We start from the raw sequence: 22,315 nt of genomic DNA, 5'->3' as shown, positions 1-22,315 counted from the left end.
ACTTATGGTAGGCCAGGGACAAGTGTCTAATACATTCACCGCGAACAAATCCAAACTGTGTCGGTGGAGCACAACATCCTCTGGAGTCACGACCTTTTTGCTATCGAGACATGCTGTTTGTTCATATCTAATAGTGATCTACTTCAATTAAGATGGCAAGCAGCATTTTGTGAGAATCAACATTGTCATATTTTCTGAAAATTGCAGTAATTGAGTTGTGACAAAATAATTAGTGTTACTCTGCCGCTTTCTGCCACTACTGCTACATATTCATCCTGCCTCTCCATGTGGGTTTTTTTTTGCATTTTATTTCTTAAACAAAATTTCTATACCAACTAATAGCTTCATCAATGATTAATAAATAATTTCCAGATCAGAACCATTAGTAGTGACATGGTTTTAGGTGCACGATTATGGTATTTCCACTTTGACTATGTATAGATTGTTGGGCCACGTAAGTGGTGAAATGTCAGAAAATTTACTACTAGGAAAACTGGCTTATGGCGGCTGAACATTCATAGCAATGTCACTTATTGATCCTTTCACATCACTGTGAAACAGAGTTGTTAGGAAGCACGAGCTGAGTTTAGACCATCATGAGACATGTTACTTTTACCCTACTGATGCTGTGTTGTTGCATTAGTAGGCTGGATACAATCTCAGTAAAATCTGTTAATCAATTATTCATTCCCACTTATATATGCACTTATAAACATGCACATAATGATTGATGAAATACAGACACTTATCACCTCAATCTGCAGCTCCCTTTGGCTTTTGCAGATCTTTAAAACAAGCTTGTGTCCATTGTTTGTTTTGATGGGCTCTCACCACTCGTATAGCTGTGTATTCAGCTACAGCAGGCAGCTGTTTTTACCAAAAAATAAAATGCCCAACAACAAACAAACAAAATAAACACTGGCTCCGCGTTTTCACCATCAAGCAGCATAAAGACAGAGCCGCCAACTAGCTGGTGAATAAAGTGAAGAGACCAAAACAGAGCTAAAAGAGAGCGAATTTTGCACATTTGCCAGTTGACCATAAATATGACTCCAAGTGATGAAATTACTCCAGAACAGTTGGATGTAAAATATCCAGTTGGTTAAGAGTAGTGATAGGGCATGTCAGTGCTATGCCTCCATTTTCCACTGCCTCCAACAGCAATTTAATATTTCTTAACCTTTTTAACTGCAGACTTAATGCTGTATTAAAAGTGAGGAACCTAAGATATGATTTTTCACTAACTGACAACTCATTTTTTCCCATTTATCTCGTGGCTTCGGGTTATATCTGATCTTTGAAGAATTAGTAAATTACCCAACATCTCAGTCTACGCTTGTAAACCCCATCAATCATTTTATATGTTACATCAGAGGAACATTACTCTTAGTGTTTCACTGTTGTAAACAGAGATTCCCTTTGAAATTTGATCAGGTGACCTCGAAATCCTGTGGAGAGTAAAGGATGCACACAACACTGAGATACATGCATGAGAGCAAAAAAAACGAGCCAAAGAGAGGGCATGAGATGGGGAGCAGCTGTAGATTTAACGTTCCCATCAGAGGGTTAGGCCTCTAAGAGAAAACATGTGGTGCAGCGAGGTTCTCCCATGGGTTCTATGGGTTCTCACAGCTGCAGATATCTCAACTCTTTCTTTCTCTGTCTCATGCTCTCTGTCTCTGGTTTACTGTATCTCTCCTGTGTCCAGCTCTTGGCCTTTTGTCAAACTGGAATTCTAAATCAACCTTTCATTATCTGTTTTGACCCCTCTCGCTGTCTTATTACGCTCCCTCCTTTCTGATCTTTAGAAGTACTACTGTTTTTACACTTCTTGTTCTCTGTTTCTTGTCTCCCCCATTCTGTTAATCCTTTTGTTATTTGGTTCTTTCTTCCTGCTGCGCTTCATCCCTACACACACAGTGTTTATTTATTAGACATGCAGGAGGGTGATTTTTTTTTGTCCTTTTCCCAGGATGCAAACAAATACATATCTAGATAAAGCATCCAACCCCACCCCTGTATATGTCTGTATATATCCTTATATATCTCTTTTCATCATCCCAGTGCTCATTCTCATAAACTGGGTTTTAATGAGTCAATTCTGAAGACTGTGATGGTGCTGACTCAGAGTATTGGTTTTTTTTCTCTCTTTCTCTTTGTTGTCCTTTTTGTTAATACATCTGCTCATTATTTGTCTTTCTCTCTTCCCTTTTGAGATTCCTTTTTTCCCTCTCTTTTTCCCCACGCTGACCTCTCCACTTTTACTTTCTCGCCGTCCCTTTGAGCCGGAACTCATTATGGCAGATGGAAAAACCAGTATTCATGAATGTGGACATGTTGTCAGAAATAAGGAAGGGAAAAAATAAGACCCAATGTGGGCATTAATGATCTTTTAGGCCTTTACTACTCTTGTGAGTATTGCTTTGTTGTTCGTGGGAGTGGGGCAGTGTGCTCTGAAAAGCCCATTGATTTCAGGCGTGTGCAGCCTATAGACACACACACACACACACACACACACACACACACACACACACACACACACACACACACACACACACACACACACACACACACACACACACACACACACACACACACACACACACACACACACACACAGGGAGTCTGGGATGCTCTGTGAGGTTTAGCAGAGCCTGTCTCATCTTCCCTGTCTATCCTTTAAGCTGTGCTCTGCTTTCTCACTAAATGCATGGTGGGCTGCCCCGGCAGAATGACAACTAAGACTGGTGAGAGCCGTGCAGAAATATCTCTCAGTGGGGCGAGCGGGACTTCGGTGCCATCCAGGCCAGCTCCAGGCTGTGCTCTCAATGGCTGCGGCATAATGACCTCATACATCAGTGTGCACGAACAGCGGAAGGTGCGTTCGATGCTGTATGTGCCCTATTTGGCTGCTGGAATATTGACAGGCTCCAGTGTTGTTGCAGTCATCATTAGGTCATTTCTGTGTTCAGCTGGGATTAAGATATAGCTAAACCAACATGCTTCGGCGACGCTGCCTGTGGAGATTATTGGAAATTTTTGCCTTAGATTCCATTATTCTTCTGAATTTCTTCTCCTCTGTGCTCCCTTTTCTCACTGAGCCACTTCATTCCATGAACCACTTTTCCACCATCCGGTTCCCAGCCGTCCTCTCCCATGAGGCTGCAAGGGAGGATCAGTGGCTCTTCTCAGGTCTCCAGTGGTCATCCAGTGAAAGAGTGGACTCATTATGGTGTGGAGCCTTCACAATAAGTGAAAGGGAGACTAATGAGCAGTTAGATCAAGCATGTTACAAGGAGTGTGTTATGGATTCTCATTAAGTAAACCACTGTAGTGCTGAATTGGTGTGTTTTAACTGAGCAACACTGGCTTCTAATCAATTGACGGAGACGGCAGTAGCTCTGTAATGAACTGTTATGCCATTTCAGAGAGGTTAGCTGTCAGTCAAGGAGCGGCCTCATCAAGTCTGGACGGGAGATTTGACTGTGCTGTTGTTTTATTTGGGTAGCCTGATAACCACTGTATGTGCATGTGTTTGAAAGAGGGAGATGGATACTGAGAAAAATAGAGGGGTAATTAGGTGTTTTTCCTCGCACACCCATCCTCATCCTTCCCCACTATATCTCCCAGGGGGGAGAGGAGCCTTGTCAAAGCCCTGTCATGAATTTTTAACAAGCCTTTCGTTCGGCTCTCTTAGCAGCCGTGTGTGGATTTGCGTGTGCATGTTCATATACAGTAAGTGTGAGGAAAATGGGCGTTTCATACAAAATGTTGCAGGCCTTTATTCCCCATTAATGTCGTACAAATTGCTTAAATTTGATGTACGATGTATGAAGTATTGAGCAGCTGTTGCTTATACTCATGTATCATATCATATACAACATTGGACCGGGAGAGTAATCTTGAACCAAAGGAGAGATGTGTAATCAATACCCATATGTCCATGCACTGCATTATGCGCTGTTGCATGTGTTTGCAGTGATGCATGTAGCCAATTGAACATTTTGGGAGAAATGCCTTGGAATTACCCCTAAGTGGTAAAGCTCAGTTAGCTCAGTGGTGTCATATTAACGCGGTGTGACGTTATATTGCTGACATTTGACATTAGCCTAGCGACAGGGCCTCTTCCATATGGCCTTTTCAGCGTACATATGAACTGTGGCTGCATCTTTCCCTCAGGAGCCACATTATTACCGTCTTAAATTAGATTTTTTCCATGATCTATGTCAGGAATGAAGACATAAAGAAGCAGCTACTTCACAAAATCATCAAATCAACAAGTATATTTGTAGATGAGGTATCACAAAATGTATTCACTGACATGAAAAGAATTTGAATTTAAATCACCACCCAGTTCTAGCTGAGATTGTGTCTTGCGTATTGCGTTGTTAAAACCTTTGATTTTGGGGGTGCCCTGGTAGCTCAACAGGTTGAGCGGGGATCCATGAACAGGGGCTATAGTCCCAGATGCAGCAGTCATGAGTTAGAATCCAGCTCATGGCCCTTTGCTGCAGGTCCTTCCCCCATTCTTATCCCCACTTTCCTGTCTCTCTCTCACTGCTATCCTGTCAATACACCAAAAAATAGCTTAAAAAAAGAATACACAGTTAAACAATAGCTAAACACGCTGATCTCTACAATTAGATTTTGTAGATACAACTGTACCAATAGCACAGAGACTTGTATGAGCATCACATGGTTTCAAGTAGAACTGATAAATTATCCCTATACAATGTGGGAACTCTCAGAGTGGAGGACAAGACACCAAATGTCTGTCGGCATGATGCGACTGCAAATCAGATGTGTTTTCAGACTGCTCATAAAGCTGTTAGACTATAATTAGATCTTCTGATTTAGATGTAAATGTCCAGACAAAATCACTGAAACGGTCTAAACACTTTCAGTGTCTGATGATAACAAGCGTCACTGTCAAGCAGTTGTCAGACGTGGTTCATAAGTGGAAAACATATGATTTAGCACTTGACGCTGTGATGGAACATGCTATTTTTGTGCATGATGCACATGGTGTAATTGTGCGTAATAATTTCACTATCACGATGCTGTGTGGTCCGTGTGTCTGTGCGTGTGTGTGTGTGTTTATGGCTGGAATAGGGTGTATATTTAGCTGCTGACATCCAGCACAGAGGAGGTGGAGATAGGTCTGGAACAAAGCCCAGCACTGGAGGCCAAAGGAACGAGACTATTGATCAAGAATGGAACCGTTGCCGACAGCAGACACATGGTCACAGACATGCAGATGCCCGTTCGTACCCACAATCAGTAGAAACACAGAATGACAGAAACTATAAGTGTCTCATCCACATCCGACATGCCTGTTACACTGTCCTGCTTGGACAGTCCAACAGATGGATATCAGGGGGAGATGGAGCTATAAATACAGTTACTAGTTATCTTTTCTAATTGTACTGATTTGTTCAAAATGCTTCACTTAGGCGAGTTTCTCTGAGGCTATTGTAACTCTGCTGTTGTGTGGGAAGTCAGTATGTCAGACGGATGGGTTTATTTAAGGGCAATCTTTTTCTCCACAGGCTTGTCATTACCCAGTAGAGTCCAAGCAGGGCAGGCCAGGGCCAGGTAAAGGTTTGATCCGTGTGGATTTGCTTGGTTGAACATACACACAGTCTTCTGCAATAGTGCCTTTTTCTGTTTGTTTGTCTGCCTGGCTGATGTCTGCCTCGGGAGCTCATTGTTCTTTTATTCCAACCCCTTGCCTTTTTCGTCACAGTAGGCATTAGCAGTGAAACTTTGAGCAAGATCTTTGAAAAAGCATGCAAAAACGGTTAAATTAGTTCAACATTAAGATGCAGAAATCTGGTATCTCTGTCTCCCTCCATTATGTATCTGTGTGCTCTTGTTAGCATTTTTCTCTATTGTCACTGTGGGACATCATTAAATAAGCCAGATTAAGCTTTGCCGTTGTCGTGAATTCAGAAAGCAGTCCCTCAGTATGTTAAAATATTAGAAAATGCACACAAAATTCCTGACTCATGACTCATGTTTCAGTAATCAATATATACTTTCTCATATGTGTGCTGAGCACTCCAGACCACACTTTGTTCTCAGAGAGATAAATGTGCATTGTTTAGTTTGTGTTTGCCCTTTTTATTGCTTGTGCTTCAGAAAAAAATAACAATGTAGCGCAATAAATGAACTGCTCTTACTCACTATTCTGCTTGCTTTATTGCATCTCAATGGGACTGTGTGTATGTCTGCAAGTAAGAGAGACGTGTCAAGCAAAGTTGAGTTGAATTACATTCATATCCTCTAGTTATTTAGCAGTATCCAATTTGATTGACAGCTTCTCAGTGGGTAATCCATTTTGCTCTTGACTTTACTCAACACACACACACTATGGCACAACCTTTTCATTCTGACAGTCCGATATTCCGTGGTTTGGCCTTTAGTGGGCAGTGAGTGCTGTAAGACCATGAGAGTCCTGTAGTTTGAGCTCCGCGAGTAAGATCCTAATCCTTTCTCTTTTCTAGGCTAGGTGTACATCATGCCTTTTTAACATACTCTCTTTTGCTCAGGTTTTCTGTGATTAGACAGACGCTGTGAAGGAATCATACTGAGTGCGGTTTCCAATCTAAATCCCTGTCACATTTCACTCCCCAGAAACTGGCCACAGCTGCTGAGCAATTCCAGATGTCGCATGCATGGAAAAACGAGTTTGAGGTAACCGAAGGAGAAAAGAATACAGACACACCAACACACACACACTTAGAGGATGAATAAATATGTGTGACTATTATGTATATGTATTAAATACAGTATGCACCCAGAAAACTCAGGAAGATGCCCAAATGGTCTTGTATGTAGTCTGGATTTTCTGGCCATACATTCATTTCATTGCCTGAATAGGTTTAAACTGTTTGCTGCTGCTATTAGCAGTGATTACAGCTTCATCGGTAAATAGGTTTACTGCACATTATACAGTGTTATGACACATCATGCCCCTCATTTCAGATGACAGATAATTTGCTTTCTAAGAACCACAGTTGCAGACAATTACAATGAAAGTAAAGCGATGGTCAGGAAAAATACTTGTCACCGAGCCTGTTATATATGTGTCTAAGCTGGGAATTACCATATTGCTCCCTCAGCGGCCAAAAAAATGCCTCCCTGGAGCATTGCAAATGGCTGTGGGCACAGAGGCACGTATGAAAAAACACTCTGCACACTCAGCTTAACTCAGATAGAATTTATTTAACTGAAAACACAGACCAGTGTCTTCATTAGCATAAATCTGGAATATTAACTAACAACAAAATAAAGAAGTGTTTAGAAATGCATTAAGGATTATTATGATGGCATAAATGTGACGCTTCTATGTGCGACACCCTAAAGCATCCAAAAAGTGATATTTGTGCTGTGACTTGTTTACAGGATGATGAAATTGCCTACTACAACGCAAAGGACAACGTGAGTGTGCTTTTTTCCTTCTATCTATTTGTTCTCCATCTATTTAAGGCCCTGCAAACACCCGGGTCACAGTCAGACATGCGCCTGTAATATGGTTTTGTTGCACAGAAGCCTCTTTCTCTCTCGCTTTCTTGTCCTCCCTTTCACCACCTCATGTTCCCTCCTCTCCCACATTTTCCTTCTCCTATTCACCAAACTCGTGTCTTTTTTCAGTCTCACTTTCTATCATTGCCTTAGCTTTTCACTGCAGTCTGCCCCCGCCCCCCCCACCTCACTCCTTTGCCTCTTCTTCGGGCTTTTCTTCCCATGTAGCTTCCTTTCTGTCATCCCTCCTCCCACCCTCTCTCAGGTGAAGAGGTCTCTGCCATGTTTCTCCTCTAATTGACAGATGAGATGTATGAGCTGGCTACGCTGTTGCTTTATTAGGAAGCCACTGTTCGCACCCTCTCTCCCGCCTCCCTCTTGCTTTTTGTCTCTCTCTCTCCAACGCGCTTCCTCTCTCCCTCACCACCCTCCATTCTTTCATCCATATCTCATCATGCTTTTCTTCATATATCTCTCCGTCTGTACTGCTCTCATTGATGTAAATTGGCGAATGCACGGCAGGAGTTATAAATCTCCACAAGGGGCATAGACAGTCTGGCTGTCTCCTGCTCCTCCTCCAAAGTAAAGGGGATAAAAAGGAAGGGAAAAAAAAGCAAGACATCATCAAGCAAACAGTCGATAATGCTATATTTTTTTAAACAAGCTGGGAGGGTGCGAAAAAGTACAGCAACGACACTATTACGTCAGGCAGTTGGAAGTGGCAGATGGTTTCATATATGCTGTGATGCTTCAGCAAATAATATTCAAGATGCTTTGTGTGATATTTTAAATCTGTGGTCTGAACTGTTTGCATTCTTCTCCTCAGCTGGATGCAAATGAGACAGAGGGAAGAAAATACAGGATCCGTCCGGACTTTAAAGAGGACTCATCATTTAAACGTTTGACCGACCACAACCACACGGCTGTCCACATTCCCACTGATATCTATGATGGCTGTGAGTACACACACACATGCAAGTTTGTAACCATGGATACAACTCACACACCAACCCATTATAAAATGTTGTGTACAGATTGTGCCTCCAGCAAACTTGCCCCTAGCTAAATGATGGTTTGGAAAATAAAAATGATGCAGCATAACAGGATCTTGTCCTGTACTCCAGGATGTGTGTCCTTGGGATGTAAGTGAATAGAGGCCCTCTAACTGAAATGGATTGCCGCGTGCCTTGATGTGTGCATTTATTTATTTATTTGGTATGAAAATGTTTCGACAATGAGACTTTTTGACGGAGCACATTAGCGGTTCCAAGGCTTTGGCTTAATCATTTATTGCAGCGTAAATAAACCAAGCATAAATAAAAACACTTTGACTATAATGAATTCTAGCACACATTACATTTCCTGAGCCATATTTCTGCTTTTATTTGTGTTTGTCCTCATTGTATATTACATACACAATGTATTTAAATACTTATCTTTGCCTTTTACCTGTTGCTTATGTTTTATATTATAAGTCAGAGAAGGTGGTTGTGCTAGATTTCCCTTTGTTCTCTGATCGTGATCATGAAACAATAATTTCAGCTGCCACCGTAAATCAATGTACTGGCAGCATTAGCATTTTTACAACCAAGTAAGGTTCATTTAACTGCACTATCATATATTCAGTTGCCTCATTTTGTTGCTTGGTTGGACTTTACTTCAGCTGTACTTCATGACCCATGTAAAACAATTTAACATGTAAATGAAGCCATCGATGAGCAAACACATCATGACCACTCACAGCTGAAGCAAATATCATTGATTATCTCGTAAGGAGAGCGCATGTAAATGTCAGGGATATATTAGAGGTCAAGCGAACATTTGATTCTCGTGGTCGGTGTTGGATGCTGGAGAGATGAGCAGGTATAAAGACCTGAGCAGCTCTGATGAGGGTCAGATTGTTGTCGTCGGGTCACTTGGTCAGAGCACCTCAGAAACAGCGGGGCTTGTTGGGTGCTTCTAGACTGCAGTGGTCTAAGGAGGGACAAGCTATGAATCAGAAACAAGATGTCGGTGCCTGTGCTGTTACAGATTTTTTTTTTTTTTTTTTGTCCCGTTTGTTGCAAAAGTACATTTCTGATCATTTCATCATCATGTGGTGACATTTACCTTGAGTGGTTCAGAATAATTTGATTCTCTAGAGTCTCCCTGGCATTAGCAGAGCTCAAGTTGAATGTCAATGATTTAAGGATGGTCTGTTGAATATCTTAACTGTGGTCTGAATTATGTATTATATCCGAGTGGCTTTTCTTTTTGTCTATTTTTACATTTTAAACTCCGGGGTGATGCTCTTATTATGGTGTGACTTACTGTGAGAGCAATAAAGTGTGCACTGTTTTGCTCAAGGATATATCACCACAACGCAGGTTCTCGATTTGTGAGCCCAATTACCGGAGTTTTTCCCCACCACCAGGCTGCAATGTTGCCGGCTGACTCACGCTTGTGTACTTTTATCTGCGTTTCTGTGAGGCTGGATATCTGTGTGTTTGTGTTTAGATATGCAGTAATTAGCGTGCAGTGGGGATGTGTTGCGTCAGCAGCGACTTGGAGGGACAGCAGGATGGAGTGACTTCCACAGCATGGACTTCAGCATGCTGAGGAACCGTCTGGCCCCAAGGTTACGGACGTCACCTTTCCGCTGACCCCAGACACATGGGCAGAGATGAGGGACGAGTATGGGAATGGATGGCTGTCAGGTGTTGTTATCTGTAAAAGTGCAGGTCTGGTTTATTAGCATGCTTTTTGAACTCACTGTGGCTTTGTGAGATACCTCCCGTAAACTGGGCCGGGTGCCACGACTCCTCACGCTGCCTTTCTCTCAAGGATGCAGTTTATTGGTACCCTGTAATGAGTATGCATAGATACGGTGAGCTTCTGGGACCTATCCAGGGCTGAAGCCTCATCTAAGCAAGATGAAAGAAACTATAAGTGTGTGTGTGTGTGTGTGTGTGTGTGTGTGTGTTTAAGTCAGGATCCCAAACCTGGTAGGGCGTTGTGGGGTATAATCTTTGTTATGGAAATGAGGGGCCAGTATATTTTGGGGCTGAGACAAGATTTTAGGATTTCAGCTAGTAAGGATTGAGACTAGGTGCAGTGCTGTTAAAAAAATATCCAGAAGACTAATAGAAGTACTGGCAAGAAAATGTGTCTTTGAGCATGTATAGGCTCACATACTGTGCCAGGAGTATGTATTTTGTAGAACAGGAGAAGAAAAACAGGCAGAAGATTTTTATGTTATTGACATTTCAATTTAATCCCCACTGCATAAACGTTGTTGAGAAAATTGGATTGTCTGACTAAAGTGAGTAGCAAGTTTATGAAATCAGCATCACATGTATGAGATGAGTATCGGGCAGGATACAGACATTCAGGTGAGAGGAAGTCAAGTCAGTTTATTTCTATCGCACATTTAAATAGAAACAAAAAGATCTAATCATTGAAAACAAATTAAAACAACTGAATCCATCACAGAACAATAAAACCATTACAACAAAAGTAAAAGCACATTACAAGGTTCGTTGTTAGTACAGTGCTATACTCCCATATGAAAATTGAAACTGCAGAAAGCAGAAAAAAATGAGAATATAAGTAGATTTTAACTGGAATTTGAAAACTATTAGTGAAGTTGATGACCTGTTTGGAAACTGCCACTGAGAAAGCAGCATTAAGTCGGCATTAAGTGACAGACTAGATCTAGGAACTGATCAGAAATCCTGATCTAATGACATAAGCAACAACGAGGCAGTAGGTCCACAGACAAGCTTGGATTAGTCTATTCAAGCTCTTACAGACAACTGAGAAACTTTTATCCTAAACTGATTCCAGCCAATGTAAGGATGGCAGGACAGGTAAAATACGCCTCTATGTATGTTGTGGTATTTTAAGATTGAGCAAATGATAAAATCAGATGAATAGGATGTGTGAATCAAATTTAAGCGCCAACAATGATAAGAGTGGAAGACCTAACATGTTAACTGAACTTATGAGTACACTAAATAATCCTGTGGAAGTGGCAACCCAACGGAAGCCCATGAAGCTCATATAAGACATACGACAGGAAGTTCATGCCCACTCTTTGTTGGCACTCATGAGTTGAAACCTGGGTCACACTGAGCTAAGCAGAAATAATGCCAACCTAGTAGAAATAAAAAAAGAGGAGGTGGTTTAACTTTTGATACGATTCCATCATATACATCCTGATTGGGTCTTAAGACGATGAGTTGTGGCCTTCCAGAACGGAAGAGGAGTGTTTAGGAGAAGGTATAAAAGCTGATGAAACGCTTTGCGTAGTCAGTTAAAATCTCAAGATTTTGCTCACGTTTGTTCCTACAGCCTCTGTATTGAATAAGCATTATTCGCGTCAGACTCTGAGTACTGCTTAAAAACTCTTTCTTGAGAACTTTTTGAAGACACAGGAATCAAAAACAACATCAAGATTCTTCACATAAGGTTTCCAATATGGTGCTATAGAACCAAGATGTGATGAAGTACTGGTGAGCGACAGTGGCAGATGGCAGGACTAATTACGTACCCATATCTCGTTTTATTTCCTTTATACTTGAGAAAGCTGAAAATTGACAGCATAAAAGCGATTTAAAATAAATAAATAAATACAACTAAAGCCCAGTGGCAGTATTTATAGTGAAAACAAAGTAAGACCAAACACCCTTGAGGTACAGCACAGGCCAGAGGGGCTTACTGAGAATGTAATCGCCAGTGCAGACAGACAAGGATGAATCAGACAGATCAACAACTGAACAAACAGCTGACAAAAAAGACAGTAACACTCGGAGAGAAGCCAACAGGATTTTAAAAAGTGCCAACTTTTACAGATAGCATCCTTCATTATTACACCTCCATATGGACCAATCCCATATATGAATGGAGTTTGTATGAAACGGTGGAAGTCAATCAACAGCACTATATTTATCAGGGTATTTTTTGGTCCGTTTGTTTTTCACACAAGGGCTTTTCTACCGAAACACTTCCACATTCACACAGACTGCCTTCATCTGTTGCAGGGGCCACAGCTAAGAGTGATTAACTAAAACCTCGCTGCTTTCACTGTCAGTATAAATGTGTTGATTTCTGCTCTGCCAGCCTCGGAAAGGCGGCAGTGCTTGTGAGAGCTACGCATAATTCAACTACCAGGTTTGTCAATACACACAAGCTCCTTCTGTGTTTTTTCTTCCAATACTGACTTGCCAGCAACATTCACTTCTCTAGGCTCTACTAGTGTCTCGTTTCCTATTGCAAACAAACAAAATATAACCTAAATTTTGAGTTTAAGAGTTGCTGTCTGCCAAATTTTGTTACATTTGGACTAGTGTGACTTCCCAGATATAGACTACGAGTATAAGCATGTTTTGCATGGCTTTCTCCTCCCCTTTGGGAAAGGTTTTTCTGAGGTTTTGGATCCTACAGTAAGCCAGCCCTGCTAGTTATTTTTTGGTGAATTAGCAATTTTAATGACAGCACTGGCTCCCCTCTGTGCAAATGTTCCACCAAAACAGTTCTATCATGATTGGTTCAAAGTAATACAAACAAGCTAGAGTGTCTTTTTTTTCTCTATAGCAGACTGATAATGAGGCATAGCAAGAACATAATGTGCTGCAGAATGGTCTGGCTATGCACGACTACATATGGACAGACGCAGTCTGGTTGTTATCCTTTTTTTGGGGTTTAGTGGTATGCTAAGTTAATCTGCTGCTGCTATAACCATGCAGTTAGAGCATTTACACAAGAGTGGCAGGGGTTTTGTTATTTAATTGCCAGTAAGAATGTGTATCAGTGTGTTTCTCAAAATGTCAAACAATGAATTAAAATTAGATTAATTATTTGTGCTTTGAACTTTGATGTTTGGCAATTGAGATTCCCTTTTGTTGAATTCATTCTATCTCTATCAGTGCATCTGAATAAGTAGTTTCCTTCTTCATTAGCTCCTGTTTCAGAAACAAAAAATGTCTATAGTTGTTGTTTGAGTGTATAAGGAAAGGATTCCTTGCCCTCGTTTGAAGCAGTGAATAATAAGACACTCTTTCATGTTAAAGAAATCTGTGTTAATCCATGTTGTTTTTCTTTGTAAATTATATTGTGCCTGTGATATCCCACTGAGATGAAGTCATCACTTGGGGTAGATTCAGTGTGGCATCAAAGCCATATTGAGTGCAGCCAGGGAATTCATTAGTGTCAGTGGCAATATGGACAACTAGAGGATACCGGATCCCTTATGAAGCAGCGGTGGAGTTTAGCTTATTAAATATTATGACTAACTCAGGAGTACTCAAAACCAATTGAGATATTAAAAAGCAATACATTACAACTTTAGTCGAGCTGTAGTTTGGTCCTCCAGTCAAAACTATGTGCCTGTCTTCTCAGCGCATCAGACTATCTCAAATAGTTAAATGTGTGGGCTTGTTGTTCAAATACACAGCGATCCAGTCACCCATCTGTCTTCATCGGTCTTCGGTCAAAAATCAGACATATAGTTTGCAACTTTCTCATTACCCAACAAGGACTGCGGTGTTATTTTCTCTCCCTTTTCTTTTAAAATTCTACACTTAATGAGAGAAATACATTACTGTGTGCAAAATCGCTGCTTGCACTCACTCTCTCTGTCTCTCTCTCTCTCTCTCTCTCTCTTCCTATAATAAAAAAACATGCACTCCTGGCAGCCAAGGCTTCATTAACTCTCCCCTCCAGAGGCACGCATGCAAATGAACAGTGTTTGCTTTGCACATCAATGAGCCACGTCACACTCAATACAGGACACCAATGTGTCCTGCACACATGCACGCTTACATGTCTACCCAGAGTCATATATAAGCACATGCATACACTAACATGTTAGTATAAAGAAAGAGAACAGGCAAAATGGAAGATGGCTTAAAAAAAAAAAAAAGGAGGAGCAGGAGGGAGACAGACAGAGGAAAGATAGAGTTGGAGCAGCATGTGTTGTGTCTCCATCCATCATAGTGAGTGTTATGTGGCTCTGAGCTGTCTGGGTGTTGTGTCATTACATCCATAATGCCTGTTGCCTCTCACAGCACACACTATCAATCACACACGTGCACACATACAACACATGCACACAGCCACACACAGGTTATTGGGCGTTCCTGGTGAAATTAAGCAGTTTAATTTTGCCAGTGCAAAGCCATCACTTTCCTTAACACCGTCTCTCAGTGTTTGTAGCTACACTAAGTATCTGGGTGTTTCGGCCTAATATTTGCTCAGGTATCCTGCTGGGAAAGTGGGCTGACATGAAGAGTGCCTGCATGTGGATCTTAATGATTGTGTGAATCTGGGATGTTCACGTCTTGGTATTCTTACATCTTACATCTCATCTACACATTACTATAGAATGCACACAGAGACATGCACACTTTCATAGAGCTGTGTCAAATTATAATCGGATTACAATGATGTTTTGTATGCTGTTCATGCTAATGTGCCCCAGACATGTCTGTATTTAGGGTAAGAGATAAGATAAGATGAACTTTATTGATCTCTCACTGGGGAAACCTACAGCAGTGAGATACAAATGAAGGAGCAAGACAAGAAATACAGAAGTACAATAAGACTAGAAATAAAGATATAATAAAGACTATGCACATCTTTCACATGCACTTAAATGGCATAATGAATACACATATGTACAAGGCTATGTACAGGTATGACATGATGGAACATGTACCCAACTGAAGAATACAATTCTTTCTTTGTATATGTCTGATTTCCAGCCACCATTGTGCTGAATGAGCTGAGCTGGACGGAGGCATTGGAGGATGTGTTCAGAAAGAATAGGGAGGATGACCCCACCCTCCTCTGGCAGGTGTTTGGTAGTGCTACAGGCCTGGCCCGCTACTATCCAGGTAAAATACAAATTAAATTAAATCTAAGAAAAAAATCTCTTTGCTTCACTAAGTTGTTTGTATCTTCTCATTTCACACTAAAGTCATGTATGTTGCACAACTTATTGACCAATTATTAGTTGGTTGACCCAATATACAGCATGTAACTTATTAAATAAGCTCAATCTTGTATTGATTTTATGTGTGGAGACAGAGATGCTTTCTTTCTGCATTTAACTGCAGCAGTCAAGTGCTACTCTCTACTGTGTGAGTGTTTTTCCCGCCAAGCTATTTGTATTCATGAGCTTCCCTGTCATCATTGACTCTATATAGCTTTATGGAAAAGGTTTAATAAAAAAGTCTAATATTCATAAATTTGCATTGGCCTTGGATTTATTCATCTGTTTCTTTTTCTAACCTCTTAGCATGCATGACAGGTGGTCACACACACTCTTGTGCTGGCTTGTTTTCATGGTGCCCCCCAGTAATAGCATACAGGTAGAGAGCAAGTGATTAGTGTCAAAACAAGTGAATCCAGTGCTTTGTGCTTTGCATCTCAGATTAAAATTTTATCTTATCCCTCCTGTTTACTTCCTCATAAATAATGCTACTGAGCAAGAAAATGTTCTAATGTAGATGGTGTGATATATTTAGGATTCCATCCAACCAAGCCAACTGTCATTATGAGACAAAATGTGGCTTTTCTTCTCTACGTAATGACTGACAGTGACTCCACAGTGCTGACTGGAATATGACACTGCATATTGCAGGATTTTGGCAGATCAGTCTGACAGTCAAATGCGTCAGAAATTAAACCAAAATAGGAATTTGTGTTTATTCCCTTGGACTATGATATTTTAAAAAAATAATAAATAAAATACAGCACATTCACAACACATATCTAATCTTCTCGTATAGCCTCTCCCTGGATGGATGCTCGGAAGACCCCCAGTAAAATTGATCTCTATGATGTCCGCAGGAGGCCATGGTAAGAAAACTGCCACCAACACAGATATTAAAAGCATCATTCAGCGTTGTCCAGAATGAAAACTTTAAAAAATGTAATTTTCTGGTTTTAGACGCAACTATGGCTGCTTGGTAGCTGCATCTTTGGTTGTTTAGATGCAGGTGTATATGACAAAAGTTTGGACTCATTTAAAGGTTTTTCTTTGTTTTCATGACTATTTACATTGTAGATTCTCACTGAAGGCATCAAAACTATGAATGTGAAGCACATGAAACATCTGGAATTGTGTGGTAAACAAAAAAGTGTGAAACAAGTCAAAACATGATTTATATTTTTGATTGTTCAAAATAGCCACCCTTTGCTTTGAATGCTACTTTGCACACTCTTCATATTCTCCCAATGGAAAGGTGTGTCCAAACTTTTGACTGGTAGTGTATATATATATATATTTATGTCTAATATATTTATATTGTATCTTGTTTAATTAATTGCTCCAAGCAAACCTGAATAATTTGAGGAGAGGTCATTTTGTTTGACAAATTATAATTATTGGAATTATCTGTGTTGAACATAGTTCATTGCATTGAATACCTTTTTCTCCCCATTTTGCTTACATTTACAATCATATAGTAGTAATACGAATGTGACGATAAATCCATCCACATTTCCCATCCATATATTATTATATTATGTCTCAAGGTGTAAAGTAATATTGTGTTATCTCAAAGTTAATTATTATGGAAATCACTGCCCTTCAACATTCAATGTTATTCAAAGTGTATGGGTTTCCTTGCAGAAATGTATTTCAATTTATTAACGTCCGTCTAGGTACATTCAAGGAGCTGCCTCACCCAAAGATATGCTAATCCTCGTCGATGCGTGAGTTGCTTCATAATCTCACTGATCCATAACCTCCTCACATCAGTCATGATTTCCCCTGATTAGAATGCATGCCTTTCTAGATTTGCTACATAATGCAATGTATTTCCCAAAGCAGAAGCCGTTCTAATTACACCGAGTAAAGTCTCACAGGACAGGAACTGTGCAATGAAAAGCTGTCAGGTTACTTTATTTAAATTATTTTGGTCTTTTAGGAGTGGCAGTGTGTCTGGCTTGACTCTCAAACTGATCAGGACCTCTGTCAGTGAGATGCTGGAGACTCTGTCCGACGACGACTATGTCAATGTAGTTTATGTGAGTATTATTAAACCTTCTTCTTGCCGAATTTTTTGCAACGGGATCCCCGCATCCCGAGAAAAGGGACAGAGAGTGAAAGATGGATTCGTATTGTGTGAATGGGCTTTTGCATTTGCACACCCATTCAGATACTTTCACATACACTTTCACTTGTCTACAATACACAACAGATGCTGGAACACAGACACACACACACACACATACAAGAGGGGCAGAGAGATGGATGACAAGTAATGAAATATGGATTTCTCTCAGGTCTGGCCACCCTGAAACAGACCTTTAATGAAATACCCACTGCTCTATTTGGTGTACAGGATTAAAACTCTGCACTACATGCCCCCACCCCACCTTCAGGCCCACAATTGCGGTCGTGCGTGCGTATGTCCATTCCCACTGCTCCTGGCAGAATTAAAAGTGAACCCAGGAAACAGTCATTCATCACCCTCTTGATCCCTCCATCACTCGTTCCCTTTCATCATTGACTCATGCAATTGCTCTAAGCATTTCACCGTATAGCATCCATTCATCTCTTTGTGTCAATGAATGATCTCCCAGTACACTGTACGTTTCCACTCCTCTATACGCAGTTCCACAACTTTCCTCCCTCCACTGTTCCTACTTTCTTTCCCTTCATTGCCACTTTTCTCACTCACCAATCACTTCTGTCCTTCTCCCTCTACAGCATTTCATTCTCCGACCATCTATTCTAGGCCTTCAACGTTAGTGATTACACTCACAGAGAGCCAATCAGGAGACTGTGTGGTGCGTAGATGGGGGCCTGTGGAGGTGTTTATTGAGATGGGTCTTTATAGTGGTTGGAGCTGGCTTCGCTCTCTCCTCGCCCAAAGACAGCCATTCAGCCTCTGTTTCCTCTCCCTGGGGACCCTTTGTCTTGGACACAATGTATTCTGTTTCATGGTGGACTTGTGATTCTGCAAAGATGTGCAATTATCAGAGTCTGTTGTGGAGCTCAGTGCGTGTGCATGTGTGTGTCTGAGAAAGCCAGATAGAACGAGGGGGAGTAGTTCAAAGAGTGAAATCCAATTCAGTTTTGAGTTCGAACTTTTGAAATTTTCCTTCAAAACTGCAGGGCAGCAGGATGTTGGGAACACCCGTGGATGTATTAGGGTGACAAAAACATCATTTAAATTTATTAGAGTTTGGCTGTGCAGTTTCAGAGAACTGGGAACACAGTGTTACTGCTATAGTCAGCTTGTAACCAAGTCAACAATATAGCTACATATTCAAAAAAAAAAAAAAAACTACTGTATTTGGAGATAAGTCAGTGCATCCAAAATATGGTTAAAAATCCTCTTTACACAACTATAAGAGCAGATAACAAAGGGAAGTGCAGTAGGTTCAAGATCATCCAAAAAGCTCCATAACCTGAACAATTTGGATGATAATTTAGATTATTTTCTTTTTTAACAGCCTGTATGATCGTGATATTGTTGCACCATGTTGACATATTGTTGCGCAATTTCAAGATCAGAATGATGTAACAGGAAGGATACAAAAATGACGAGGCATTTTATACTGGAATTAGAATTGTCATCCTTCTGCTGCTCAATATATCAGTTAGCAAATGGTAAATCAGTGATCAGTTTGTTTCTACTCCAACTAAACTTATTCTTTCTCCCTGTTAGTCTCCCTCTATATCTGCTTCCTTCTGTCACTGGCTCACTCATTCATACGGACACACACACACACACACACACACACACACACACACACACACACACACACACACACACACACACACACACACACACACACACACACACACACACAGTGCCCTATGTCTGCCCCTGAGGGTGTTGTTACCTGCCACTAAATCATTAGTCTCTGATATCACCCATAAATCGCTCCTCATTAACAGTAGCCCTGGGACTAAGTTGGCATTTGGTCACGGAAGATGCTCACACTCTTCCTTAACAGCTGGGCAGGTCAGAGGACTTGCTGATGGCTGCCTTTCTGCCTTTTCTTTCCTTGTCTGTCCTCATCTTCTCTTTTTTTTTTTCACACTTGTGTTCTCGCTTTCCCCCCCGAACCTATCACCTCACTGAGCCTCAGTCATTTTTATCCGGCCTGCTCAGCCATGTTAGCCGGTGTCAGTGCTGTTAGCCGGTGTCAGTGCATCGGGCATGCCAGAGAGTACTAAACCAGAATAGCAGAGAGTCCGGTGGGATTAGAGCCTGAAGATTAGCCTTCTCTCTTGTGTCATCACTAATCCATTCCCAAGGCCTGGACCATCACACACAAATTTAAGAGCCGTTGTAATAGGATCACAAGAGAGGACAGTGGAATTTGCAGCATGCTGCATTCACATTTGTGTGCAAGACCAATACCACTATCTCACAACACAAGAATGTGTTTTTTCATTGTAATTACACAATATACACATCCTTTTTTTTTGTTTTGTATGTAATGGGCTCATTTAGAAAAAAAAATGTATTTCTAAATACTATATGATTGATGTGTCACATATGCTATGTGGGCTCATTATTTTCTATATGAGATGCAATCTTGTATTCACACCCTCCCCCCTTCTCTTTTACCCTCCTCTTCCTCTCACTTTCTGCTCCTCACCCTCACACATTCCCTCCTCACCTTCCTCACTTCTCCTTTTAATAGATTATGCGAAAAAAGATCCTTGTCTGCTCTTTGCGGGCAATTATGGGAACTTCCATTGTGTTTGTGTGTGTGTGTGTGTGCGTGCGTGCGTGCGTGCGTGCGTGCGTGCGTGCGTGCGTGCGTGCGTGCGTGCGTGCGTGCGTGCGTGCGTGTGTGTGTGTGCCTTGCATGCGTGCGTGTGCGCTCACCTTGATTCAGTCTTTTTTGTCAAACCACAGCCAATGTGATATTGCCTCTCAGTTCAACAGAGATGTGTATGTCTGTTATTGTCATTCTGAAAGGAACTTCAAGGCGGCTGTGCTCCTTGGAAACACACACAGACACACACATACCCACGCACACAAACGGTCAGGGCTCTTTTTGACTCCCTGCTTGTCTGTGTAGATCAGTGTTTTCAGCGTCCCTATTGGCCATCTCACAGAGACACATTGATTAGTCAAGATCAATGAGGTGCAGTATTGTTTTAGAAGAGTTCTGAAACACCACTACACTACTCTGCTGTCCCATGTCCTTCATGCACTATTATTAAATATTCTTTTCTTTAATGCAATTTATTCTGCCATTCGTATTTATTGTCATTGGGAACACTTTGAAAATGCCCTTCCTCTTCACTCTAGGCCAATCTAAATGGTTCAGTTCGGATGTTTATCACTGAAAATAAGGATTATTAGTTTAACTTGGAGCAACGCTGAGTATAGAAGCCTGGCTTATGTTAATAGCAGGTGGAGTATTTGTGCATATATGTGCTGTGGGGTGGAAATGAGGTCTCACCTTTAAAAAAAACGGATGGTGTTGCTGCCTAACCTCGTTTTTATATAGCAGAATCTTGTTTCCATGGGTACCGAATCTTTGAGCACTGAGGATGTGAAGCAATTAGTGGGGCTTGATGAATGTGTCTGTTTACCACTCCTGATAACAGCCAAGGCCAGGTGGGAGTGTTTGTGTGTCCTGTGTGTGTGTGTGTGCGTGCGCTGCATTTGTATAATTGTTACATATGCACACATGTTGTAATTGCACTAATCATTTGCAGGTCGTAACTCTTGTGCCTCTTCCTCCCAGTTTAACACCAGGGTGAATAAGACGGCATGCTTCGACCATCTGGTTCAAGCCAACGTGAGGAACAAAAAGCTGCTGAAGGATGCCGTGCAGAACATCACAGCTAAAGGAATTACAAACTACACAAAAGGCTTCGAGTTTGCTTTTGAGCAGCTCTCTGTGGTGAGAAGAAGCATGCCATCTTGTCTGGCTTAAGTGTGATTCAGAGCACGAGGCGTAAAACAAGTTTTGAATGAATGCAGCCTGTGATGCCCCCATAGTTCAGCAGCCTTGGATTGTTGTCTTTCATCGCCACCTGCTGGTTGAATGCGCTACCTTGACTCAACTGTTTGAACAATGACAGAAACAGATTATTACAGATTAATGATGGATGATGTGGTCAGCTCTGAACCTGATGATGAAATAGAACCGATATGTTGCAATGTTAGATTTCATTTGATATTAACAGTTCCCACAAGCTGCCTGTTCCTAACAAATTACAGTTTAATCCTGTAAAACCCACTGGCAAAAATACATCAGCTTATTTTTTATTATTTTATGCAAATATTTTATGCAAATATAAAAATTATTATTTTCTATTTTATTTTTTTTTTTATATATATATATATATATATGTGTGTGTGTGTGTGTGTGTGTGTATATACATACACTTTTTTAAATACACTGTTTTGTTTCATTTATTTATTTATGCATTGCTTTTTTTTCCTATTTTTGGGTCTTACAAGGCTAACTATGAAGCACAACACAATATGAAAGAAAAGCAGATCTTCAAATCAAAGGTGTTATTCATTGTGCACCAAAATACATTGGACTTGTCCACTTTTGGGCATTGTGCTTATGCACATATGACATGAAATTTTGGCAGTGGATATTGCAGTGATTGAACCAGAGTTGAAGATGTTGAAACTGAGACAATCTAAAAAAAACAAGTCAGCCAAAAGTTTTAGTAATTTGGACAAATATATTTTCTTTGGTCCAAATTTTAGATTGCACAAGAAGCTAATTGACTGAAGATGTACCTAGGCCACTTAAATAGCTAAAATAAATAATACAGTAATCAAGACCCTGTTTTTGTTTTTTT

The 22,315-nt window shown here is 40.8% G+C and overlaps 1 protein-coding gene across 5 annotated transcripts in view; it reads left to right on the top strand.

Moving 5' to 3' along the window:
* Window positions 1–22,315, top strand: part of LOC111564876 (voltage-dependent calcium channel subunit alpha-2/delta-1) — a 66,779-nt gene that overhangs the window by 16,858 nt on the left and 27,606 nt on the right. For all 5 annotated transcript variants that reach the window (XM_055009306.1, XM_035945703.2, XM_023264724.3 and 2 more), the window contains exons 4-11: window positions 6,637–6,696; window positions 7,408–7,443; window positions 8,354–8,483; window positions 15,270–15,401; window positions 16,299–16,368; window positions 17,176–17,226; window positions 17,442–17,541; window positions 21,238–21,396. In XM_055009306.1, coding sequence (XP_054865281.1) covers window positions 6,637–6,696; window positions 7,408–7,443; window positions 8,354–8,483; window positions 15,270–15,401; window positions 16,299–16,368; window positions 17,176–17,226; window positions 17,442–17,541; window positions 21,238–21,396 — 738 coding nt within the window. The remainder of the gene's footprint in view (window positions 1–6,636; window positions 6,697–7,407; window positions 7,444–8,353; window positions 8,484–15,269; window positions 15,402–16,298; window positions 16,369–17,175; window positions 17,227–17,441; window positions 17,542–21,237; window positions 21,397–22,315) is intronic.

Source organism: Amphiprion ocellaris, chromosome 3, assembly GCF_022539595.1.
Source record: "Amphiprion ocellaris isolate individual 3 ecotype Okinawa chromosome 3, ASM2253959v1, whole genome shotgun sequence".
Taxonomy (NCBI): domain Eukaryota; kingdom Metazoa; phylum Chordata; class Actinopteri; family Pomacentridae; genus Amphiprion; species Amphiprion ocellaris.
The sequence above is the reverse complement of the archived record's forward strand: the minus strand, read 5'-3'. Positions and strand labels throughout refer to the sequence as shown.